This window comes from Parambassis ranga, chromosome 7 (genome assembly GCF_900634625.1).
Source record: "Parambassis ranga chromosome 7, fParRan2.1, whole genome shotgun sequence".
NCBI lineage: Eukaryota > Metazoa > Chordata > Actinopteri > Ambassidae > Parambassis > Parambassis ranga.
The window spans coordinates 7,094,631-7,120,958 of record NC_041028.1 but is presented as its reverse complement, the minus strand read 5'-3'; the positions used below and the strand labels follow the sequence as shown (position 1 = coordinate 7,120,958).

The 26,328-nt window shown below is 40.4% G+C and overlaps 3 protein-coding genes across 5 annotated transcripts; 1 reads left to right on the top strand and 2 right to left on the bottom strand.

Moving 5' to 3' along the window:
• The first annotated feature begins 1,344 nt into the window (after positions 1–1,344).
• kcna10a (potassium voltage-gated channel, shaker-related subfamily, member 10a) lies at positions 1,345–10,899 on the top strand. The gene is made up of 2 exons (XM_028410491.1): positions 1,345–1,637; positions 8,856–10,899. Exon 2 carries the CDS (start codon positions 9,027–9,029, stop codon positions 10,770–10,772), a length of 1,746 nt encoding a protein of 581 aa, XP_028266292.1. The 5' UTR covers positions 1,345–1,637; positions 8,856–9,026; the 3' UTR covers positions 10,773–10,899.
• An 8,375-nt stretch (positions 10,900–19,274) lies between these two features.
• Positions 19,275–22,110, bottom strand: pnpla1 (patatin-like phospholipase domain containing 1). The gene is made up of 9 exons (XM_028410492.1): positions 21,812–22,110; positions 21,497–21,729; positions 21,356–21,421; positions 21,076–21,279; positions 20,887–20,947; positions 20,560–20,799; positions 20,323–20,440; positions 19,864–19,986; positions 19,275–19,761 (listed from the first exon to the last, which is right to left on the bottom strand). The coding sequence occupies exons 1-9, from the start codon at positions 22,017–22,019 to the stop codon at positions 19,650–19,652; spliced, it is 1,365 nt and encodes a 454-aa protein (XP_028266293.1). The 5' UTR covers positions 22,020–22,110; the 3' UTR covers positions 19,275–19,649.
• A 455-nt stretch (positions 22,111–22,565) lies between these two features.
• etv7 (ETS variant transcription factor 7) lies at positions 22,566–26,318 on the bottom strand. 3 transcript variants are annotated; one of them, XM_028409477.1, is made up of 9 exons: positions 26,082–26,318; positions 25,767–25,914; positions 25,524–25,688; positions 25,266–25,442; positions 24,076–24,180; positions 23,809–23,943; positions 23,567–23,709; positions 23,359–23,459; positions 22,566–23,273 (listed from the first exon to the last, which is right to left on the bottom strand). In XM_028409477.1, the coding sequence occupies exons 1-9, from the start codon at positions 26,112–26,114 to the stop codon at positions 23,081–23,083; spliced, it is 1,200 nt and encodes a 399-aa protein (XP_028265278.1). In that variant the 5' UTR covers positions 26,115–26,318; the 3' UTR covers positions 22,566–23,080. The 3 variants fall into 3 exon arrangements, with proteins under 3 accessions (XP_028265278.1, XP_028265277.1, XP_028265279.1); XM_028409476.1 differs by having other exon boundaries at positions 24,076–24,204; positions 26,082–26,317; XM_028409478.1 differs by lacking the exon at positions 25,266–25,442 and having other exon boundaries at positions 24,076–24,204.
• Between the last annotated feature and the right edge of the window lie 10 nt (positions 26,319–26,328).

The following is a 26,328-nucleotide window of genomic DNA, read 5'->3' as shown; positions in this document are numbered from 1 at the left end:
GGGTATAATTTAACCTCAAGATCTGTGTTTATTTTGTAACCTGAGTGTTCGCCAAATTCTTTTATAAGATGCATCAAGTGCTTTTTCAGCGTCAAGGCTCAGCAGAGCAGCACTATTTTATTCATTTGTATGGTGTTAATTATCTGGATGGTTGCCCTATGCTATCTTGTATTTGGCGCCCTACATTAAAACCGGTTAGCTCTTGGTCATTTAGATCATTTATTCATTTTTCATATATTTGTGCTATAGTAGAAATATATATCTTGTAGCCCACATTGAGAACTGATAATGGTCTACAGTTGTTACAATATTCTGTATTTTGTCTTCCTGTAATTATTTAAATGATTGCCTCTTTCCATGATGGTGGACGTTAAAATCCCCAGCACACAACATAATACTTTCTGATTTTGATGCTATAATTGTACATTTATTTTATCACTTTAGGGGTGTTCACAATGATTAATGTGACCATCTTGTTCTCTAATCTTCCTTTAATAAGAACAAATTGTGCCTCTACATCATCAATTTCTTTCAAACATTAAAAAATGGATTGCATTTTGTTTCATTATTGCAAGCCTCCTCTATGCTCTCGACACTGCACTGACAGACACAGCAAACCTTCTTGCCACAGCTCGCATTGATGTGCCATCCTGAATGAGCTGGACTACCTGAGCAACTTGTGTGGGTTGTAGACACTGCCTCATGCTACCTCTAGGACTGAGAGCACTGACAAAATGCAAAAGTGAGCAAAACATCAGGCAGAAAGGATGAGAACAGAGAAATAGTCTGTGGTCAGCACCTGCAGAACCTCTCCTTTATAGGACTTGTCTTGAGAACTGCCTCTCATTTGCACCTGTTGTCTGTTCCATTTGCACAACAGCAGCTGAAACTGATTCACAATCAGTGTTGATCCTAACTGGACAGGCTGATTTCACAGAAGTGTGACTGACTTGGAGTCACATTGTGTTGTTTAGGTGTTCCCTTTATTTATTTTTTGAGCAGTGTATTCAGATGTGCATATATGAAACTATGTCCAGGAGAACAGACAGAAAGAAACCAAGAACTGTGTTCCCTTTCATGTTAAAAGAGGCAAATCTGATTGACTGAAGCCAAGTTAATTTCAGTATTGTTTTAAGATCAGAAAAGGTGAGTCTATCAATTTGTTCTGACAACAGACACAAGAAGCAGAGTTCTCCTTTGATTAGAAGTGGCAAGACATGTGATGTTACCGCCAAGAGAGCATAAAGCAGACTGGCAGAGGTTAGGACATAACCTTTTTTTTAATCTCTCTCTCCCTCCCTCCTCCCTCTCTTTCTCTCCCCTCCCCTCGAGATAGACACACAGCTTTGGTCGGAGTACGAAGAAAAACAGTGATTTTCCAAAGGGTTAGGGAATTGGCCAAATTAAACGTAATCATGTTGTTGTTATATCACCACCCTCACATCTGGCCCCTGGGTGATTGGCGTGGACACCTCGGCAGATCCTGCTGTCGGTACGGTCAGCCTGGGGTCGACAGGAAGCGCATTGTGGTCAGGCGATCCAGTGCGCACTAACCATGCCTCCGGCTCGGCCCGGAGCTACAAACTTTCACCCCCAACAAACACCTGGAAGTTTGCGGGATCGTCACAGCACTGAAGGTAGGAAACTTTGCTCTCCTTGAACAGCGTGTTTCATCAGGCTCCACAGGTTCTACTCTTGCCATTCCAATTCAACCAGTTGTTGCGCAGACGCGACACTTGAGCGACGCGCAGCCACAGTAGAACCACAGACAACATGTGCAGGTTTCATCTTATTATGTGCATATAACCCATTATTGCAGATGCCAAAATGCGCACAGTAAACGGCAACATCTGTCGCGCTTTATATCGATTATTGCTACGACCATAAGATCAGATATGAAAAGGAGAAACCCAAGAATGTTCAGGAGCTTCCATCACGGTCAGACATGCACGTTTTGTTTTTACATGAGAGCATCATGCCATTTAATAACAGTTTCTCTGTCTCATTACAGCAGTCAGAAAGCAGGTCCGGCATCACGAGTTTGAACAGCTATACAAAGGGTTAAATGATTAGTGTGTTTCTTTAAACATTAATTATAATTAAACAAAGTGAACTATCTCAAGTACAAAAGAAAGAAAATGGAGAGCTCCACAAGTCCCTGTTTTCTAACACCGTTGTGTTTTGTTACATGTCTCTGTGTTATACAAGACTCCTGTAGGACTGTATACATCCAGTTACAATGACTCAACCAGGAGAGACAGAGCATGTTTTAGGACAGTATGACACCAGGGTCACTTGTTACAGGTCTGTTGTTTAAAAGAGTGTGTCATATGGTCATTTTTATGAACAGATGTGCAGATTCACTGGTGCATTTGGGAGTCTGTGTGTGTGTGTGTGTGTGTGTGTGTGCGTGCGTGCGTGTGTTTCTTGTTTGTACGCCACCTGAGATTAGTGATATGTAATAGAGAGTCAGACCAGATGGTCACATTTTCCCCGTCTGGATCTGGCACAAAAAAGGGTTCTAGAAAATAACGTAATATTTCTGTAAATGAGACGGGCTTAATCCTCAATGGAGGAAAAATACCAGGCGGGGGCGGAGGAGGAGGAGGAGGAGGAGGCAGGTGACCTGAGTTAGATGGTGGGAGGGTGGATGTTGTGCATACATTTTAAGCGCTTTTTAGGCAAAATGAAATGATGATGTTTCCGCTCTTGGCTGTGCTTTGGGAATAAAGAACCTGTTGCTGCTGGATGATGGGGAGGGCAGAAACAGTGGCTGTGAGAGGAGGTGTGGCAGCTTGATAGGACAGAGGACAGCTTTTATGTCTTTGTGACATGTGTTAATGAAGCTAACGCTCCCTTCTTGTTGCGTGGTTATTGTGCATGTAAACATTGTGTAAGCCAAAAATGGTGGAGAAGTTTGTTGAAAAAGCAAGTAGCTGGGACACACTTATATTTCCCTGGTTGTGTTTATGGATTACCTGTCAATTGATCCATCTTTTCATTGTGTCTTGTGTGAGGATGTGTTGTTCCTGTTGTTTTGCACATGCTTGGACAGAAGTGACGAACAGACACATGCTGGCACACCGATTTTATGTCAAACTATAAAAAAGAAGCAAGAGTTGACTTGGCTGACTGTTTATCCAACCAGATAAAACAACCAGCAGTACATATTTACAATTAAAACTCAAGTAATATAAGGTTATAATTTCACATTGCAAGTCAGATGGCTCATTATAAAACTCTACTCTAATGTTTTAAATGTATGTATGTGCATGACTGGGAGTAGTCTGCACTTTCTGTTGTTAAGCTCATATAATTGCCTCCAGAGATGCCTGCTATGGTCTGTTTTTAGATGCTCAACAGGAAGTTTCTTATTTATTAGGAAGTGATTTGGGTGTGTGTGTGTGTGTGTGTGTTTTGTCAAAGAGCCAAAGGAGGATTTTGGTCCCAGCTGCTGTGCACTGAGAATTGGCCTGAAGCCTACAGACACACCCATGTCAACATCAGCAGCTTCCATCTTACGAATGCCTCACGGGGACTGCACGTAAACTACCAATCTGCTCCATGTAGGAGGGATGGGTGGAAAATAACATTTAGATGATTTCGTGCTGCTTGTCAGGGTGTTATATTTTGTTGTCTTTAAATTGTGATATTGTGATACATTGCCTGAAAAGGTGGAGTGTTGGTGAATAGTTTTAAACACTCCTATGTTTAATACAGACTGGTCTCTGTGGGCAGAGCTGAGCAGTTTCTCTCATAATAATTTTAAGACAGGCCTTCCTATAGTTTGTGTATGCCATAGAGTGTCTTTGCAGTTTGCATTATGTCTTATTTTCAGTACACTGAAAATTGCATGCACACACACATATTGTACAGTGCATACAGTATGGTCACACTCTAAAGTTCATTAGGCATCATTTCTGTGTTATTTTTAACCAAATTAATCAGAGACAGATTTTGGCTCTGGTTGTCAGAACTGCATTACTAAATGCTAATTTTTTAATTCATATTTCAGTGAGTGATTTAAAAGCTCAAGAGCAGAATGAGGTTATTTAAAACATCTGTTATTTGGATAATAGAAGTTTGATAATTACAAATATATGTTGCCATCTGTGTTACTGTCTAAACCTTGTTTGTGTGGAATATAAATTTTGATTTTTAACTACAGTAGGTGCATTTAATGATAATGCCTGTTTTTTTTTTCCTGAATGTCTGCTTTACAGTGCACCTATGCATGTTTGTGCATGTGTGTGTGCACTTTGGAAAACTTTTCTTCCTTCTTCATTTTTCTTTGATAGTAATAGACAAAAGAGAATCTGAATTACTTTTTTTACACTTAATGGAAATTTCTTTTTTCATTTAAGTGCCTGAATGAGCACCTGAATGAGTGTGTAGTCATCAGGAAGTGACAGTAGTTTTCATTTTTATTGATATGGTCATGACTACAATCTGTCATATGTGTTAATCATCAGCATTATGTTGACTGATGGAAAAGGAGCTATCTCGGGGTATGACTTTAAAAAAATGAAGTGTTGCCTCTGGTTGGGTTTATAGAAAGACTATTTGTTTTTCTTTAATAGTTTTAAGCATTTTGCTTGTCTCCATACTGTCCGATAAATACCAAGGTAGTGTATGTGTATGTATGTTTGGCACGGTGTCTGCCGATCTGTTGTGACTCACTAGTATCTGTGTTGATCTGACGGAAGAGATCCCTGGGCTTATAGCACTGAGCTGCCCAGCCTGCATTAATCTGCTTAATAGGGTCAAAACTGTGATCCAAAAATACCAGCTCTACCATCCAATGCCCTCACACAGCCAGAAACCCTGCACTGCTACACAGGAGTGCAGTGTACAAGGACATGCATTGCACCTTCACTCATGTACTTTATAATGAAGTTGTTGTACCTCTTTCTAGAATCTGGTGGTTTTATTTTCTATGTTTTAGTTTGAAAGACTGAAGCTGCTTGTCTCACTGGAAAATGTTATAGAAGAGTAAACAGCGGCTTACTGTAACGAAAAAGATGTAGCAGTGTGCTGGCCCACAGACCTCCCTGTCTGTCGTTTTGTTTCTTAAAGGCGGAGAAGACATAATGTGACCTCAAGCAGTAAATTTTACTTATTATTTTTACTGTTATTATTTCCTCTGCTTTTGCCTGAATTAGTTTATGTTGTATTGAGGAAGCCATATGGAAAAAGATTGTGTATTAATTAACATAAATGTAAATATAGCTTTTATATATGATACAACGGCATGTTTTGCTCTCTAAGTTAAATATTGGACATTTCCATGCGTTTCTTGCCAACTGGCCAGCAGAGGATTGGCTTGAAGTTAAGCTAGATCAGCACGAACATCTGTCCATGTTTACACACATGTGATAAAGTCACAGAGGATCGCTGCCTAAAATGTACAGCTCAGCGTAGCATGTATTTCTGATTTCTGATCCCCCCCCTCCCCAAACAAAGCCGAGGCCTGCGTAGCTGTAGTTGTTATATGGGATTCTCTCACCATGACTCCCTGTGTATTATTAGCATGGCAGGAATAGTTATACCAACATGGGCTGGCAGGGGCCCCACATGACACCTCTGTTTTACGCCGTCCTGCCACAAGTCAAGGTCATGCTGTTTTTTGTGCACAGTTCGAAGCATTTACACATACACAGACACTACGTTCTGAACCCTAAGACAACCTATTAAAAATGGTAAAACCACTCAAAACAGGATGTTGATAAAAGCCCTTAAAACTGCTTAATGTGCAGTGGTTTGAGTGGTTGCTTTGTAACCATTTTATCCATCATCTGCTGCCTGTGCCTTATAACAATGTGGCAGTTAACGTATCCTGAAAATTCTTTAAATACGCTGTTACTCACACTTTAAAAAGTGGAGGCATGGTAAACATTAACTTGACTGGTAGATGGAGGAATACAGTCACAAGGCTGATTGGACAAAAATTAGAAAGCACATAACTCAACAAATGACCTGACAAACAAAACAACACTTTTTCCTCACTTGTCATACTTAACCTAAGTCTTACAGTTTTCTTGTATTATTACATTATTGATTCAGTCTCCAAAAACAGCAGAGCGTATCACTCTGTCTCCATAATTATAGTTAGCATCACTTCAAAAGTGTTTATGTTTACGCAATAACACAATGAATCACTCATCTAATAAAACAAATGTACATTCTTGCATTTGTTTATTAATTTTGTGACAAATCAAGTTATAGAATATGAAACAAGTTTAATTACATCTCACATTAACAGAGCTAGAAATAAATGAAACGGAACACGACGTGTTGATTAAACACTGTTGACATGACTCTCCACAGTAGTTGTTCACACGTACTCCTGGAACTGTGAAGTGTGGTGCTGTGAAGAGTGGTGTAGCTTCCTTACATGCCTCTGTGTGCCATTATATTTTACAGCGTGAGGACAGGGAGGTACGGCAGGTGTCTCGACGTGTTGCTTTGTGGAACGTGACATGTGATCTCCTTTAACATCTTTGCTTGCCACAAAAATACCTTGAGGGCCCCTTAAGAGCTTTTTTTTCCTGCTGTAATGATGGAACACACACTAATTAGGCAGAAAGACATTAAAGATTCATGTTACCTGAGTGTGCAGCTTAATGATAGCTTATAGTTGAAGGAAGGGATGATAAAGCAGCTGCTGAAAGTGAAAGGCTGTGTGGGGTGAGGGAGCGAGCTTTGGTTCCCCTGTCCATGTTGCTGTCTTGTAGTTCTGTCTATCCTGCTGCGTTGGACTTGTTAATGGAGTTGTTAGATATCTATTATTTATTCTGAAACTGTAAATAACTCAGATATGGATACCAGTGTGTGTGTGTATATAATTGTGTGTTAATGGTAAGTGAGTCAAGCATGGAGAAATCTGAGGATCTAATCACACCGTTCTAGTCTAGAAGGCATTGAGTATACCCCACTTAGATGACTGAGAGACACACGACACACATGGCTACACAAAAACACATACTCACATATACATACTCCCTCTCTCTCTCTCTCTCTCTCTTACACACACACACATACATTTGTATACAAATGAGCACTCCAGAATAGAATTCTTCCCACAGTCCACGCACTTCAATTGCTTGTGCGTCTGCTTGTTTGCGTGTGTGTGCACATGTGTGTGCGTACATGTTTACGCATGTGGCCTTTGCCACAGCTCTAGTTTCTACTCTAGCATAAGGTTACCCAATCTAGTCCATGATAGATTAGTCATTGTGATCCCAAATTCAAAGGCAGCACAACACTGCAGCAGTGGCAGAAGGATTCTTTTCTTCTTTGGCAATTTTTTTGTTGTTTTTTTTTGTTTGTTTATTGTACAAACCTCTTTGCAGTGAAAGGTAAGATGTGTGTTGTTTGTTTGTTTGTTGATGTTTTTTTTAACTTTGTTTCTTCCTTTAACAGTAATGGTCCAAAGAACAATTTTGACTGAGAGTAGATCAAATTTGTTACTCTTTCATATTTTACACTCTCAAAAAGAGAGTTTATTAGAGAAAAATAACATTAGGAGTTAGTCAACCAGAGCACTATCATTGATTTCCAGGTATTGACCTACAGCCAAGTAGACCAAGATTCAGTTTCAGAGTCACAAGGAAGTCCGGACTAGGTCAGATGACTTTACTCCAGGAATGTGATTTAAGAAAACACTCATCATTTTACATATAAAGAAGAATGATTGAAATAAATGAATTAAAATATCTTGCAGAATGTGACACAGTCTATGCTTCTTCGCTTGACTATTCACCCCTCTTTCTCTGTGAGGGGTCCCCTCTCATCATCCTGTCTATCCATCTACCCACCTCTCAGCTCCCATTCTGTCTCATTGTCACTTTCTTTTTTTGCCATTCTGTCCGCACCCCACCCACTCCTTCCACCCACATCCGATTTTCCCACCAATTATCATGTCATCCTCCTTATTCTCTCTCTCTCCTTGCTCTTTTTCTCTGCCTCTCTGTCCCTTTCTCTCTCTTTCTGTCCTTCTGTCTCTTTCTCCCGGCGGGATTGGTATCACTGGCACTGGTTTTAGGTGGTGACTCATCTGTGGAGTCTTTAATTAAACATCTGCAGGCGTCAGCACTCAGTCACACACTTGCACACATGTACAGTATGTGCGCAAACACACAAAAAGCTCAGACACAAGCTGTAAAATGCCTCACAGATCAGGTTACTTTTAGATTTATCTCATCTTTATGAAAAGTCACAGAAAGTCTTGTACTGTAAATAAAACACAAAAGGCCAAATGGGAACCAAAATATGTCACAGAAGTGTCACAGTTAGAAGACATAGTGTAGCACAGTGCAATTGTTTAAATGTGAGCCCTGATGTCTAGAAGGAGCTGGGTTCATGCTATCACTGCACAGCCAGTTAATTATGCACTAATGTATGCACAGCCCCAGTTACTCTGCACTATCCTCTCTACCTACCACCTGCATAAGGATGATCGCTGAGTGCGCACCTTCAGTCCTTTTTTCCTTGACCAGTCATGTGTGTTTGTGAGAGATTATGCCCTATCTACACTTACATCAAACACTTAGTTGCTCTTTTGTTTAATATCTGCTGTCTTTCTCTTTCACAGTTACATGACTCATAGCAGTGCCTCCACAGTAACAGGCTGTGGAAACAAGTTGCTTTATTTCAGTTTTGTTGTGATCTCTTCTTTCCATCTTTTAGCTGCCAATTTCTTCTTCTCTTACATGTCTTTTTTCACAAACAAACAAGAAATCATGATAGAATATTTCCTTTCAGACGTCTGTTTTTGCTGCATGATACAGAACAAGCTCTTGCATATTAACAGACACACATTGACTCTCTCTTTCTTTCTGTCTCTAACTCCACAGGTCTTTAAGGGAAATAAGAGTAGAGGAGTCTTTTAGTTTGACCTATTGCTGTGAGTCCTGCTGCAGATTGGATGCTCCGGTACGCTGCTGCTGAATCTGGTGACTGAGCCTCACACTTGTCAGTCTGAGTGTGATTGTTTCCCAAGGCTTTGCGCTGGCTGAACCACAGCCATGGAGGTGGCGCTAGTAGACTTTGAGAGCCTGGATGAACTGGATGGGAGCCTTGAGGATGAAGTGGACACCTATGCTGATGAGACCACAGCTCTCACTGTGGACATACCGCCTGAGCACAACAGCCCAAGCAGCAACTACCTTCTGCGAGCACCTCAAATATCCACTACCCCCTCTCACTACAGCCCTGTGCCCTCTTGCATTTGGGAATCCACATCATCTTCCCCCATTCCACAGACACAGACACTGGGAGTTCCTCAGTCTCCAACATTGCCAAGTCCAAGCAGACAGGGGCGCAGCAGCTGCGCCAGCATACTTTCTAACTGGAAATTGCTGCTAAACACAGAGGGCACTAAAGAGAGTGAGACAATTTTCAATAGGCTTGCTAAAGAGTGCTGCGAGGACCTGTTCGTAGATAAACGAGGGCTTGATGATGGAGACCAGAAAGTGATCATAAATATTGCTGGTCTTCGCTTCGAGACACAACTTAAAACATTAGACCAGTTTCCTGACACACTTCTCGGAGACCCTTTGAAGAGGATGGATTACTTTGATCCAATGAGGAATGAGTACTTCTTTGATCGAAACCGACCCAGCTTTGATGGGATCCTTTATTACTACCAGTCAGGGGGTAAGATCCGACGACCTGCTAACGTTCCCATTGATGTGTTTGCTGATGAAATTTTATTCTATGAGCTTGGAAGTGAGGCCTTGGAGCAGTTTAGAGAAGATGAAGGATTCATAAAAGACGTTGAAATTCCTCTGCCTAACAGTGATATATACAGGCAGTTCTGGCTGCTGTTTGAGTACCCAGAGAGCTCCAATGCAGCACGAGGTGTAGCACTTGTATCTGTCTTTGTCATTGTGATATCCATTATTATTTTCTGCATGGAAACACTGCCAGAATTCAGAGATGAATCTGATCCAGTTCTCCCAACAGCAGCACAACCGTTCAATCAGTCTATTGGTTACTCTACTGTGGCTTCAGCAGGTGGAAAGCCCACGACTTTCTCAGACCCCTTTTTCATCATAGAGACTGCTTGCATTGCTTGGTTCTTCTTTGAGCTGTGTGTTCGATTTTTGGTCTGCCCTAGCAAAAAGGAGTTTTACCACAACCTCATGAACATCATTGACATCATATCTATCATCCCTTATTTTGTTACTGTGGTTACAGAATTGGTCACGACACCTCAGGAAAACTCAGGACAGAACATGTCTCTGGCCATTCTGCGCATCATCCGCCTGGTCAGGGTGTTTCGTATTTTCAAACTGTCACGTCACTCCAAGGGGCTACAGATCCTGGGACAGACTCTGAAGGCCAGCATGCGTGAGCTTGGCTTGCTTATCTTCTTCCTCTTCATTGGAGTCATCCTCTTTTCCAGCGCTATCTACTTTGCTGAAGTAGACGATCCTAACACACAGTTCGTCAGCATACCGGATGGCTTCTGGTGGGCTGTGGTCACTATGACCACTGTAGGCTACGGAGACATGTGTCCCATTACAATGGGGGGTAAGATAGTGGGCACCTTGTGTGCCATCGCAGGGGTGTTGACCATTGCTCTTCCTGTTCCTGTCATTGTTTCCAACTTCAACTATTTCTACCACAGAGAGACAGAAGGAGAGGACAAGTTGCCCTTATCAGATGCTGTTGAACAAGCCAAGAAGGCTGAGGCATGTAACAAACATGGTAGCAGCAGTTCACTTAATAAAGCTAATGGCATCTGGCTGAGTGACAAAGGAAAATAAATGTTGAAAAGAACGAGAGACTTTGCCACATCGCAGGGAAGATATATGAAAGGAGAAAACACTTTACTGTTGGTCTGTCTAATGGGATGAAGTCACTGTATCTTATGTTTTATAATGAAAAATAACTTGTACCACATTTACCTCTTCTGTGTCCAACATGAAAGTGACACTATAAGAATTCATGTTCAGGAATTTATGTCACAATATTTCATGTTTACTTTATGTTATGACATTTAGGCTGCATAGAAACAGAATACAGCTCTTTACTGTTATACGTATGTTCAACAGATTTTTGTTCATCTTTGGTCTTGTTTTTTTTTTATTGTCTTGGCCATTAATCCTGGTGGGATTCTTGAACTTTTAAGTGAATCTTTAAAAATGTTTCTAAATATTTAAGTATTCCTTGTATTGTCCTAATTAATGATTGGCATGTGCACCAACAGATGCCACAGACAATTGCAAAATTAATAAGAATACTAAAGGAATGATGGCCATTTCTAAATAAATAAGACCAAGGATGCAGAAATGCATTAAAATAACAACCACAAGTTTCCTTTAAGTGTCTCGTGCATAGTGTCTATAGATTGCAGCCCTACTGTATTTATTTATTCATTTATTTAAAATGTATGATGGATCTAATCTATTTATGCATTGCTCCGATAAGTAGCACGGGTAAGAGCTATCCACTACTGACAGTCTAACTGGCTCCACATTATGTATTATAATGGAGTGCCTTAAATTCTATAATGTTCAGTTAGGGATGAATTTGCCATATAATCTTACTGTTATACCTACTGTATGTTTGACATACGTGTTCAGTATTTTTCGTTTACAGCTTCAGTAGAAGTTGTAAACTATCCTGTCCTTGTTCAACAAAGACTTTTTTTGTGACCTGAAAAACCATCGAACACACCTAAGGTATAAAAGGATCCTATCTATTTTTAGAATCTCCATGTTGGAAATATTGCTGTGTTTTTTTTCAGAGAAAGTGCAAGAAAGAGGGAAGAAGCCAAAGATAACTGCTTAATAAGTGGGAATAAAGGGAACTCTACCAGGGCCATGGGACATTAGGCCAAAATGTCCCATGATCCAGCTTTTTTTTTTTTAAGAAGTAATTGTAATTGTGTTGTATCAATGTAACATACTGGCGGTATGTTCTATGAGTGTTTCTTTTATAAAATGTTTTCCTATGTGGGGATTTAATCTTAAGATTTAAACAACATGTAAATCTGGATCCAGCAACGTGGTATTATCTCAATATAGCTTTAGAATTGTGTAATATCTGCATTTCTGGTTGAGCATATGATCAATATCATCAATTCAGTACCATGAAAGGTATGTGAACCTTTTGGAATTGCCAGGGTTTCTGTGCTAATTGGACATGTAATGGTGTTCATTCTTTATTCTTTATGTGCATAGGCTAAACCTTCCACATCAAACATGAGACCTCCTCAATGATGGTGATCTTTTCAGACTTCTGTGTATGTAGTCAAAATATTTTTATACATAAATTCTAAGGGGTTCACCTACTTTTCCGACCTCTATCTGTATGTGTGTTTTCTGTGTGTTCGACAATCACCTTCATGGCGATAATGACAGTTATGGTTATAATACAGTATGATGTCATTTTTTGATATAGTCCCCTGTGTGTAAAGTCAAACTGTTTCAACTGTACAACAGGTAGACTTGCATAGAGCAAGGGCCAGATCTTATCGCACCAACACGACCTTGACACTGTATTTGTTTGTATGATAACATTTCAGTATATGAATTACTGTAATGTAGATGCAATGCAATTAATAATTAATATATAATCAATCATGTTTTGTGCGTTTGTGTGTGTTTGCATGTGTCTGTTCACATGAAGATGACATTCTTGTATTCCATTGGTGCTTCCCACAAGGTAAGAATATCCCCCATGTTATATAAGATTTTGTCATTACTTTCATTAAGCTGTCTCTGCTTTCACTGTAATGATAGTGCCACACACACACATACAAAGACAGAGGTTGCATCAACAAAGCATGTGTGGCACCAGATCACTGGATGTCTCTCAGACACCAACAGGATGCTAGTTGACATGGAGTAGTCTCTTGTCCACCAATGCGAGCTAGCTTCACCTGATACACCTCCATCTGGATGCACCTCAACACCTCTCTGACTGAAGAAGGCTCCTCTCAGCTAAATAGATGGTGCATATTGCTTACATCAGTTCATGAGTTTATCATATAAACAGTACAAGGAGTGATTCGTTTTTGGTCAAGCTTAGATGAGGTGTAAGGCTCTTATTACATACATGTACAATCCTGGGTAATTGTGTAAAATTGTGTAAAAGTTTGACATCAAATATATATATATATATATATATGTAGTATAACAGTTACAATAACGAAGAATGGAGCTGTATACTTCATCACAGCTGAAGTGAGAATGAAAATGAAAAGCATAGCTATGGAATACAGTTGATTTTTTAAAACTGTCTTATCAATATCAGTCAATATATCATAGACAGACAGAAAAGAAGTGAATGTGACCACATTATTATGTATTGGGCTTTTATTATGTAAAAGCCCAATTAGCAATGTAAATGTAAATGTTTTCACAGGAAATCTTAGAGCTAATTTTTATTCCGTGTCACAAATGTTGTGCTATCATTTAGCATTTGGAACAGAGAGACAACACTTCCAGCATTTCAGGCTAAAAAGCTGCTGAAGAGACAACTTAAAACTTGTTTGATATTTTCTTGTTGCTTCCCTGAAACGAGTTGTATTTTCAAGTGTAACAGAAGCCCTAAATGAATGGACGCAAAGGACAACAGATTATAGTTGTAAGAAATGAGGGACACCCAAGGACAGTGGGTGAAAACAGAGCTGCAGAGGAAAAGAGAGAAAGGAGGGGCTGAATGACGTTTGAGAGAGACGGGAGATGAGAGTTCACACGCTACCTGGTCTGCAGTAATGGACTGTCAGCTGCATAGATAGGTTACAAGTAGACGAGGAAATAGGTTACAAGTGAAATAGATCTCTGTATGTATATGTTGACACAACACACATATACGTATATGCTCTGACAGAGATCCAGTGGAAAGCTCAAGAAGAAAAAAATGTATGGAAACCAAGGTCTGAAGCTGTGCTGTTTATCCACATTATATTTTAATAGTCTCCCTGTCAGCTGGGTTGTAGCATCAGTTACCTTTCAGGCAATGTGAAGCAAAATGTTCATTAAAACAACATAGCACAGTCTTGTTGCATGTTGTAGCCAAAACGATCCTTTTCTTTATTTGCACTTTGAAACATAAAACATAAGGAGTTCCCTTTCTCTCTCCCTGTCACTCACAACACACATTTTAATTTTTATTTACACAATGCAATCCTTGATTACCATGAAGCTGCCGTGTCTAAAATGATATGACAAGATTACCTCTGCATTCAAAAGCAGCACACAGTTGTTCTTCTTATGCAATACTGACGTGACTTTTAACACAATATACTGCAGTAATTCAATAGATTAAGAAAATGCCTTCTATTTGAGATGAGATCTTTGTTTTTGATAGTAGTCTAACTGTCTAAGCTTGCAATAACAGCTGTATTTTGACAAGCTAAACAGTTGAGCGCCGATCATGACATGGATTCACAGTCAAATTTAGAAAGAATGTACTCATCCAACATCCCAAATCAAAATACGAGCCAGCAGTGAGACAGCTTTTCATATTAATCCTATTCTATGTAGAATATGGTTCCCAGTGTGGCTGTGTGCCCCATATTATCATGTCAGTGTGGGGTTTTAACCACATCCAGTCAATCCGACTGCGTCCTTGGCAGGGTTGGGTAGGTCACTAAAATTGTATTCCATTACAGTCACTAGATACCTCATCAAAATTGTAATTGGTAACGTAATCCAAGGGACTACCCAAAGTCAGTAAAAGATACTTCCAGGTTACTTTCTTTATTTGTTGTATAAACAGAAAGATTGATTTATATATATATATGAAGTTACAAAAGCACAAAGATTAGATTGTATGTAAACTGTTAGTAAATGTAATCATTTGCATATAGCACACTCCGCTGTGCTATATGCAGACAGGGCTCCTACATACACAAATAAAACAGGTTTTTATTTGTTTTTAGAATTGAAACACATAATGCGATTGAGCTCAGCAAATCAGCAGCAATCGTGAGTGTGGGTCATACACTTGTGCAGGTGTGACGGGCTCTGGAAGCTTCCAACAAACACTTATGATCCTTTTTGTGGTGTCGGCAGTAGGAGTGTTATCTTTTTCCTGCAGTATGGCAAATTATTCTGCTGTGAGACGCTTTAAACAGTTTGGGCCCACACGTATATAAAGTCAGACCTATGGCAAAAAATACACACATTTACACATTACATAAATGTATGTGTTTTTCGTCTTTATAAGGCCTAACCACATCCATTTAAGGTACTTGTTCTCTAAGTGGAAAGGAATTGGCTTTGATGACTTAAAAAAAAAGTGAGTGTGTGTGTGTGTGTGTGTGTGTGTGTGTGTGTGTGTGTGTGTGTGTGAGAATTCGTGTCTGATCAACGGGCTGAGACTGCTCAGTGGAAGATCCCTGTCAAGTGCTTAAAGATGCATGAGAGTGCTCCATCATTAACGAGATGCTTTGATGGAAAGTTCCACAGCTGAGTGATGATATGGGGAGCGAGTGAGATGATAGAAGCCAGAGGAGGAGGGCGTAACAGGGGCAGGAGACAGAGAAAGAGAGAGTTTGTGTGACACAGAGGTAAGAACTGGCAAACTGATTATTTGTGTTTGAGCTGGGGCCTCCCTCCTCCCTGTGTGTGTATGTGTGTTCATCTATAATTAACTGGGTCTGGTGATAATGCCTTACTGTCATACTGTGCATGCAGAGCAGGATAGAACTAGACAGATTACAGGATTCTGAATATTAATCTGTTGATGAATTTGATGATGTTTGTCATTTATGAGAAACATTCATTTTCCACTAGGTTTCACTGCATTAGTACAAATGTATCAGCAGAAACAGGCAAGAATTCACATTTATTGTTAGACACAGTATCTGTTACCATAACAACAAGCATAGTTGTGAGTTTTGTAAGTATTTTTACTATGTTGTAGTAATGACAGATTTACTGCTGTGTTGGTTAGGTCCGATAAATCACATTTTTGCATCCAACATTTTCTCTTCTCCAATACCAAATGTGCAATATTCACATACAGTACTTCTACTTGTGGGCAGGAGTTGCAGTCTTTCCCTGTCATGACAGGCTAGTCAGAGTTTTCTAAAAGCTGTGTATGTGGTTGAAACAGATACATTCTAGCACCAAGTAAATGACAAAAAGTGGCAGGCTTCCCAATCTCAAACCTCCTCTGGATCATCTGAGACCAACAAAACAGGCTGTGGTAAACTGTGTGGGATAACATGGGCTTCTGAGAAATAAATGAAACATTATTTTCAGTGAAACTTTTCACCCAGCGTTACAAAAAAAAGGTTCAAAGAGAACCAAGCCTGAATACAATCATCTCAACTGTGCACTAGAACAGTTTCACACCTTATCTGCCAGTCATGAGAGGACAACACAGCCGTGGTGGTTATACCATCTATTTGTGCGACTAATTCCGAACAGATCTGTGTTTCATTGCAGCCAGTCATGAGACACAGTTAGGCGGTTACCTTGTGGTAACTTTATTTATTGTGTGTTTCACAGAGGACTGGGATGTTTTGAAGTTTTGATGCAATTACCAGATTACCAGATAAAAGCAGAATATATATATACACATATAGGCACACTCACTAGGAAAAACCTTTAAATTAAAAGGAGGATTGGAAGACGTCAAGAGAAGAGGGTTGAAGAGGTGAAGGATGAAACAAATGGCGCATTGCCAGTCTGTTTTACAAGGAACAGACCTTCATTAGTGCTCAGCATCATCACAATGAGATGCTTTTTCTCAATCTAATCAGCCAGGTTCTAAATTTGGATCTATCTGCAAGAACACAGACATTAAAAAAAACTGTCAATCTGTTGCTGTTTATTACAAAGTTGGATCACAAGGTCCTGCTGAGGGTCTCAGAGATCACACAGACACGCAAATACAAATAAGTCGAGGCTTTCATTAAAACATGCAAGCTCTCCTCAGTGAAACCTGACATCTGTTTAGGTCTGTTGATTGAGTGAACTGAATTAATCTAAATTATCCCCTCCAGATCCTGCAGATTACCCATTCAGCACATAAAAAAGGAGTGATACTCACATATGGCCTTGGCATTGAAAGCCAAAAAAAGAATAAGCTTACATATCTGTTCACTATTTGATGAGATGACACGAGAGTAAAAAAAAATCTTCAAAAGATATACAAGACAAATTGGAAAATGTTACCTGCTGGGGGAGCTATAACTCTGTGAATGTGGATTACTTTCAGTGCACTATAAATGAAACTGGTGTCTTAACCAAAGACCATGTCACAATCCAGTCACAGTTCAGTAACTGGCAGTAAGTAAGTACTATTGACGACTGTTCACTTGTGAGGATAATTTGTCTTTAATCTCCAGCATGATGATGGAGAAAATATCACTGTGCATTGCGCTCTACTTAAAATGAGAGTCAGTGACCATGCTTACACAGACATGCAATGAAATAGACAGCACCTTAATAAATACTGTATTCATATTGTGGCATTGAGACATATGCCTTGTAGCTGGTGCACAGAAAGGTGATGGAAGTTTGACTTGATTGATGTTTTCCAGCACATTGAATGAATGCATGTGTCTGTCTGTGCATGTGTTTGTATGGGGTCGAGACTGTCTCCACAGTCAGATAGGTCCAGTCTCTTCCTGTCAGCCAGTAAACATCATACCCTATTATCATCATCTCAAGGAGCAAGACGGAAATGGCTCTACATCACTCTTCAGCTGTGTGACACTCTGTGACACAGACAGCCTGTCTATCAGCTTCCCCTCTGCCCTCCTCCACACGCAGCAAGCCACACCTTTTTGTAAAAAAAAAAAACACATCCAAACAATCCATCTGCTCATGTGCTGTTACAAATATGTTCACTCTGTTGCCAGGCGGATTAGAGCTAAGGTCATGTACTTTGAGAGGCATCACCAAAGAGACATGCAGCAGTCTGTGCAGTCATTCTGAAATCAATTTTGTATGGCTTTTTGATTGTACATAGGAGACGTGAGGGGGGAGAAACACTAGAAGCCTATACTTTATTATTAGTTTTATTCTTCTTCGTATCTTAAATGCATGAACCTCTGAATGTTTCTATTGTACAGACACTATTGTGTGTGCTTTCAAACGCCAGCTGGTTGACTGGCTGGATCAGTGGCTGATGTGGAACAGCAGCAGATGTGTGTGTGTGTGTGTGTGTGTGTGTGTGTGTTATCCGAATGATCCCTGCACACTCATTATATAAGAGGATCTCTCCACAGGTAACCATGCCATCTGTATATCAAAACGGACATGGACTAGAGAGATCAAAATCTTCTGTTCCAGCTTTGTGCCAACACATGTTTCCTCTGAGACATGAGTGTGAAAAGTGGATTAGCTGATCAAGTAGTTTTGTTTGTTTTTTTTAAAAGGTGGCGGGCGCTACCGACTCTCCAATCAGATGTGATTACCTCTGTGCTGTAAGTAATCAATGTAAATATACATATGTATTGCATTGGGCTGTGGTCAACAATAATCTATTCTTTTTTTAATGCAACTAAAAAAGCAGTTAACTTAAAAAAATAAACAAGATGTTTAATTAATGCTTTTGTCTCTTTAACTCCTGTATCCTATTGTCTCCCCCTTCCTGCTCAGCCCAGGTACCAGCTCAAGCCTTCAGCCCCAGGTTTCCAGCTAGTTGCCCAGGACTGAGCTTCTGTTTTCCTGCCCTCTAGTCCTGCTTTTCTTCCCCCCACATTCTCCAGCTTACTTTGCCCAGCTTTAATTAAACTCTGTTTTCACCAGCTTCACAGTATCACAGTTTATCAGTGTTCCTGGCAGGAGGTACTGGGGTCATGTGAGGCCGTTCAAGCATTAGTGTCCTCACTGTTCAGGTTATTTGACCTTATATTGCCTCTATCTAGAACACCAGGTATTACAATAACAGATCTTTGTGTTTTTGTATATAAAAAAACAATAGTAAGCCAGTAACATAGGGTGTTACTGGCTGTCAACAGCAACAACTACACAACAATGAATATACATTACACAGATCAAGGTAAGGCAGCACTATTTATTCATTTGGAAACACATAAAAAGCTAAAAGCACATTCATCTTGATTGCAATATGTTACAGTAGAGCCAAAGGAAGGAGTGGTTCTGCTCCTACAGCATCAAAAGCATGGTGCGCATTTATATTGATGCCATTTGCAGGAATTCTTTGATAATTCTGCAGCAAATTCTGAAAAAATAAGGACATGCCAAAGGCCACTAGGGCTCACCACTATATCAGTGAACTGTCATACTGAGGTATATGTTTTCACTGAAAGAGTTCAGTGATGAAAGAGTGCAGTGTTAAAAAGCCCATCACAGGACTGGCTGTCACCTTCTATGTGAAAAAATCAATTAGGAACACTCTAGATAAATGCCCTGGAGCTAAACCTGGAGCTAAACATTCTTAAAACTGGGAGGATGTGTAATAGTTGTGTTTTTTTTCTCAAGTCAGCTGATGAACCACTGACATGCACTTCTGTCAGCATTCGCTTTTTGTGTTTTGGTAACAGAAATGCGAGCAGATTTTAAACCATTTACTGGAGAAGTACAGAGGCAGTGATATACAGCTCACATTAAGATTTGTCTGTGCAGTCAATGTACACACAAATATACATGTGACTAAATGTACAATAAACTCAGTGTTCCCATACTTTGGGAGCTCCTGGCAGATATTTCTTACTTCTTACGTCCTTTTGAAGTGGAGAGATTTATACATCTCTTCCCTGATGGAGCCTCGAACTGTGCCTGAACCTTCAGCCACTTTAACAGCAGGAGAATGGGCATAACCCTGAAACACAGAACATTCAAGTCCAGTCCAAGACAAATTCAAATGAGATGAGTCAAAGTGACCATGAAAGCAACTCATTAACAACCCGGCTAAGAATCTTACCTGTCCTTGATGTTCTTCTGCAGGGTACAGACACATATGTTAAAAAAGAAGAAGGTAATCTGTTTCAGGGCAAGCCAAGTCCAAAAAGCCAACTCAGGTGCTTGAGTGAACAGCAGCTCCAGTCTGGAAGAAACAGAGATGACACACATATATCAAATTATAACTGCAACAGCACAAATCCTGTGGTGACTGTTGAGAAGGATGTTCCATGAAAAATCCACATAAAATCAGTTTAGGAGATCTGGTACTAATAAACCCAACCTCTGAAAGTGAGCCTGAGCATTTATTATGACACTAAAAGTTTCAACGTTTGTGGATTTATCATACTTTTTACATACCAGTACTTTGCCAGCAACTTAGTGAAAATATGAACACTTTTCATTCTCAAAGACAAACATAAGAGAATCATAAAAGTTTCACCACTCTTCTTTAGGTGCTGTGTCCACTGTGTTTTATTACCTGTGTCTACTCTGGAGCACGGCATAAAATGACAGCATGAGCGGTAAAAACAGGTAGGCCAAAATCTTCGCAGGAAGTCCAAACATGCTCCGGTAAGCCACCGCATTGCCCAGCAGAACTGAAATGCAGACAGTTTTTACTAAGTTTAGTACAACCATCAAAATGCTGTAATGCAACTTCAGACCTAAATAGACACTGTTACCGAAATAATTGTGTGTGTGCGTGCACCAATCATACCATTCTTCAACATGTCAAAATAGAGGAGAGGTTCTTGAACTCTATTTTTAGTGGTTTCTTGCTCAGTCGGGCTCATTGGCACGGATTTGTTGTCAGTGAAAGATGTCAGGGGGATGTTGTTCTCTTTTTCAACCTTAATCTCCTCCTCAGTTGCGTTCTCCACATTCATCCATGCATTATTTTGAGCATGGCTACATGGCTTGTTAGGCGCTTTTCCTATCATTAAATATGGTACTAGAGCTGCACATAAGGGGAAGAGAAAGTTAGGTCAGTTCTAATGCCTATTAACAAAAATTCATCATGTCTTTGATTTTGCAATTGACCCACCGTTGAGCTGAAGGAAATAAAAGGCATCTTTGTAGCCACTGTGGTAGGCTTGTTCCAGATTCTGCAAAGAGATCAACACAAGGACAGAATGACAAAACAAGAGCACTTTCCGAGTGTAACGTTGGTCATGTAATGTCATCTTACGTAGACACTTTGAGACCAAAACTTGAGACTGTTTATCACACACACCTCCAAAGCAATGGGGTAAAGAGCATCGATGATCCTGATGCCATTAGCCATGTTGAGCTTCAGAGTGGTCCCACTCACTACCATGTCCCACACACAAGGTGTGTCTGTAGGGCAGATGTCCGTCTCTCCAGAGAATGGGCACACTGTCAGTGTAGTACTGGAGGACACAGGCTGAATGCCACTAAACCCGCCATCCAGATAGTGCTGTCAGATATGATTCCATTAAACAGCGCCAGTTAACCAGGTGACCCAACAAGTTTAAGAAGTGACCACTACTTACTACTCCTTTAAAGGATGGAGGCAGAAATCCACAGTATCCAGGCACAAAGCAGCTACAGAGCAGAGCCTGGAGACAACATACAAGACTATGATTCAAACTTCCTGCTGTGGATTTTTACATACACTATGGAATGAATAGTACCTGTAATACATCTTCTTTGGACTGGTACTCGGACATGACAATGTGCTTGCCATCAGTCAGGCGGGTCATTGCAACAGTGAGACGACCATTGGCCCGTTGGTGGGCATCAGAAGGAAGATGTTTGATTAAAATGCATTCCAACCAGTGGAAAACATTGATAGAAGGGTTGAAAGGTCCAAGAGTAAAAGCCCTCATCTGTTTAGCAAAATTAACCATCTCATCCCGAATGGTTACTATGAAATAGAGGATTTTGAGTGAAAAAAAAGAATTACATCAAACAGAAGTAAATTTAGAACAAGCAACAGAGTCACTTACTCAGGTTAATTTCACAAACTACAGCAGCAGCTACCAGAGATCCAGCAGATGCACCAAAGACACGTGGTGCTGTGTTCAGGATCCAGGGTGCATGGTTTAGAAGGCACTGGGCAACCCCTAACTGGTAGGTGGCCAAAAATCCAGAACCAGAGAAAGAGATGGACTGAGGAACTTCACGGTAATGACAGCTGGAAACACCGGGGGCCATTTTCCAAAGGTTTCAAATGATCCGTTAAAATATATTTTTGAAATGGTATCCTAAAGTATTTTCAAAAGTTAAAGGAAAGCTGACATGAACTGTCCAGTAGAAACTGGGTGAGGAGCTTCACAATCAGTGTTTTTAAATAGGCAACGTCATAATTAGACATACCTTATTGGTCATGCCCATGTGATTATAACACAACTAACTCAATGTCTCTTTCTTATGAGAGTGGACAAACAAGTCTGTCAACATATAAGTATATGTGACAAACCTTTCATATTAAGATTTGGTTGTTCAGTTACCTAATCAAGGAAATAACAACTTTAACTAAACTGAACTGGTTGAGATAATCTAACTCTGAATTAAAACAAAAACACTTTTTTAAACTGGTGTGGTCTGCAACCCTATTAGCTTGCATCAAAGATAAGGTTATTTCTCTTTGGCAGCTAATGCAGTACTGGTTATACTGATACCACATCGCCCCCTTCTGGCAGAGTTTTGACACTAAACAAAGCTGCCAAAATTATTTTTTACAATTCTGAGCTCAACAAGTTACAGTCCAAGACACCATTTTAATATGACTCAATAAAATATAATCCATTCTGGTAGAGAGAGATGATGTAGGTCACATTCTATGACATATATAGGCTCTACATATATAGGCTCTCTCTCTCTCTCTCTCTCATATATATCATTTAATTTACACAGCAAAAACAAAACAAAACAAGAAGAATTCCACTGATAGCTATGAAATACAGCCCAACATCTGCAATAAAATGATATGATCAACAAGCCTGGGAGATTAAAGTTGTGATTAATGTTTAGGTAGTTGAATAACTGTATGATTTCTTTCACAGATTTAACATTAGTGTTCATCCAGCTACACATAGAGATTCACAGCAAAATGTACAGACTCACACACAGACACTGTTGCCACTGTACATCAAATAGTGCAGTTTGCTTCACCTGTACATGCATGGGTTATGTTTTGAAGCTGTAACCACACCTTCCTATTTATCCTATTATGATCTTGTTGTTGTTTGTAAGGGGTCTCATTCACAGGTCTTCTATCTCACTGGAGTACCAGTTGAAGGAGGATTAGGAGGAGAAGACCGGTCAGGAGAAACCTCAAAATGGTCCTGACTAAACTCATGTATAGGACTGCTGTCTGGAAAGTCGCTGTCCTGTGGTGGAGTGTTCTCTGGAGACCTGACAGTGTCAACCTGATGTTTCTTGATGTCCTGAGGGAGTTTCAGAAACCTGAGGGGAGCCATGGGGCGGTGAATTACTATGTTGTTATTGTTGGAAGAAGAAGGAGGTGAATGACGAAGATAAAGAGACAGACCTGAAGAGGAGTTTTTGTCCTCGCTCTTTTTTGATGATGTTCAGCTTGTAGTAGTGCCGCAAAGCACGGGACATTTTCTCATATGTCATATTGTGTCGGTTCTGCAAAAAGAGATCACACATTATCTTGGTCCTGCACTGTTTTCAAACCCTCTCTCCACCTGTGTGTTCATGTTTCCCATCCTTGAAACGCAGACCTAAGAACTAACCTTGTGGTTCCCCCAGAGACGTGCAAGCCCATTGGGGTCGACGACCCTGAACACCAGGCTGTCCGGGTCCTCCCATCGAATGTATTCCTGGTAGCTGTCATCACACAGCAACTGATAGACATAGTCCCAGAGCAGTCTGCACTCTGGTCAGGATTAACAACCAACATGTTAATACAGATTTGTGAATTACATTTAAAAGCCATTTTCATATAGCGTTACTCTTAGAGGCTGTGTGGGTTTACCTGGGATGCGACCGTTGGCTTTGTGCAGTGGACTCCTTGGTTTTTGACGACTGGACAAGTTCAACGGCTCCTGGATGGTCTCTGTTTGCGGATGACACTGAACCTGGTTGTCGGCCAATGTAGACACAGCTCCATCTGAAAGAGACACAAAATTATACAGCAAGTAACAAAGAGAGAGGAACAGAAAATCACACATGCAATTTAATAATCAAAAGTGTGTGTCACTGTATGTCTGGTGCAGCTGTTTGTTGTTGTTGTTGTACCCACTATTGTGTGCGAACGGAGCAGAATAAGTGGAAAGGACGTGGCGATCTCTGCGAGGTGACACAGGTTCTGGCCGGCTGCTCACAGTGGCAACAACAGCTGCCGACACTGCAGTGGTGAAGACAGAGGAAACTGTGGGAGAGAAATATGATGGACTGTGGCACGCAAAACTGAAAGCAAAAGTGATTTTACGGCAGCGGGAACACTTTATATTAGCAGGTTAGGGTCATGATGAACAAAAAGACATCATTTTACTACATAAACACAGTGCACAGTCATAGACAGAGTCATAGTTCTGTAAGTGTATGATTATTGAGATCCATGTAACCTGGCACGATCCACTGGCACACATCCTACTTCCAACAATGGAAAGCACAGAGACAAAGATGGAATGTGTGCGTATGTACATGCACATATACACTTTTTGTAGTTCTGGTGTATTTTCTTCTTACTTACTTACTTGCAGCTTTATACAGATTTATCTAATAACTGAACATTTTATATGTTACACCAAGTCACAGATGTGTTTTGTAATAGGTCAGCATAAAAAGTCCTCACAAATACAATAAAAGAAAAGTAGGAGGTGGCATGAAAGTCTGATCAGGAAGTGTTACAGATAAGGAAGCACTTACATAAAAAAATCTAACCAGGATAAACAAGTTATATTTGATACGCAATGCACCATCCTCTGTGTGTACACACTGTATATAAAGTGATTGTGTGTGTGTGTGTGTGTGTGTGTGAATGAGACTTCTCTAACAAAATTCTGTATGTAAAACATGTAACAATAAATGTCTTTAATACAATATATGTATATATGGTTGTTTGGTGTCTTTGTTTAGGTGCATGTATAATTGTGTTCTTTGCAGTACAGTGATTTATTCTGAGAGTCGGTCATTCAGGATTTCATCTCCATGTTGGATCATTTTGCCAGTTTCTTGTCTGGTCTTGCCAAAAAGAGGAAACACATTCCTCGTACGATTGAATCTGAGCAGTGGCTTTCAGTTATAACATGAACAGATTCTCAACTGTTTCAACTTGTTTTTAAATAACAATATTGGGGCAAAATTGAAAAGGGATGATTGAAAAGTCTGTGGCCTGGAGTAAAAGGAGTCCTTTTTAAAACTGGAGTCAGTTGCCTTGAGCCTATGAATCAGAAGGCAGTGTATGCTTAATGATATGTTCCTACTGACCTGGAGTGTGAGTGACTGTGGGAGACTGAGGCTCTTGGACAGTGTGAGTGGTTATCTGGCTGCTGATTGGACCCTGAATGTGTCCAGCTGCCACAGAGGGAGACCCATCAGGGTGACTGTGGACAACACTCCTCCTTTGTTGTTTAACACATTGAAGGATCTCATATAAAACGTCACCTACAGAAACCAAGGAAGGATATCTTTAAAAAGGACTCAAAAACATTCAGCGTGCTCTCTTTCTGCACTCATTTCTAGTACCTGAGCTTGGGCAGCGACGTCTAAAGTCTTCCTTGGTGAGCAGGCACAAAGCTCGGCCGTTCATCTCAAAGTGCCCCTTCTCCGGCCGCCGCAGGGAGTACTCTTTCTGAGCCCAGTGGAGCCAGTGGGCAACATCCTCCTTATCCCACAGAGAGGGATTTATTCCTAGAGAACACATTATTCAAAAATCTGTTGCTGTTGCATTCTTGCAGAGTTATCAAGGCAGAGGGGACCATCACTCACTCAAACGTCCAGGCAGATGCCACAGGTCCTCCTGAGTGGGAGGACTGAGGACGGGAGGCTGAGGAAGAGGGGGCAGGTGCATGGTGGGAGGAATGCTGACCTGCCCGCTGAGCATTATGGGTGAAGGGCTAATTTCATTTTTTTCTTGCTGCAAGGAATATTCACACACATGACATTTACAGCAATACAGAACATTAGACAAGAATCAAACAGAAAGTGGACGTGGCGCTCAAACATGTGAAACTCTCAATTCCCCCAGACTACACTTGGATGAGTGTTTGCTCTGTAAGACACAAAATACCCAGTTGGACTAACCTTGATCAAAGGTGACGGGGAAGCGCTCTCCATGGAAATGTCTTGTTTTCTGATTCGACTGCACAAAAACCCAGAATGACGTCCTGATATGGAGGAAAAAGCTTCTTCTAATAAACTTCAAGTCACAGCTCCCCGAAGTTCATTTTAAAGTTAAGAACTAATCGTAACTCACGAAGAAATAAAAACTGCACTTTTTCACATTCGACCCTTCCGGGAAATGAAAACGAAAGGAACATAATCCGTGTGG

Excerpts from the sequence above, each read along its gene's own strand:
- kcna10a (XM_028410491.1), top strand. The coding sequence starts at position 9,027 with ATGGAGGTGGCGCTAGTAGACTTTGAGAGCCTGGATGAACTGGATGGG.
- pnpla1 (XM_028410492.1), bottom strand. The coding sequence starts at position 22,019 with ATGGCCCCCGGTGTTTCCAGCTGTCATTACCGTGAAGTTCCTCAGTCC. Across the intron at positions 21,422-21,496 it reads CCAAAGAAGATGTATTACAG|GCTCTGCTCTGTAGCTGCTT; the intron begins GTACTATTCATT and ends TGTTGTCTCCAG. Across the intron at positions 19,987-20,322 it reads GTGCTCCAGAGTAGACACAG|ACTGGAGCTGCTGTTCACTC; the intron begins GTAATAAAACAC and ends TGTTTCTTCCAG.
- etv7 (XM_028409476.1), bottom strand. The coding sequence starts at position 26,114 with ATGGAGAGCGCTTCCCCGTCACCTTTGATCAAG. Across the intron at positions 25,915-26,081 it reads CCCCGTCACCTTTGATCAAG|CAAGAAAAAAATGAAATTAG; the intron begins GTTAGTCCAACT and ends TATTCCTTGCAG. Across the intron at positions 23,274-23,358 it reads GGACAAAAACTCCTCTTCAG|GTTTCTGAAACTCCCTCAGG; the intron begins GTCTGTCTCTTT and ends GGCTCCCCTCAG.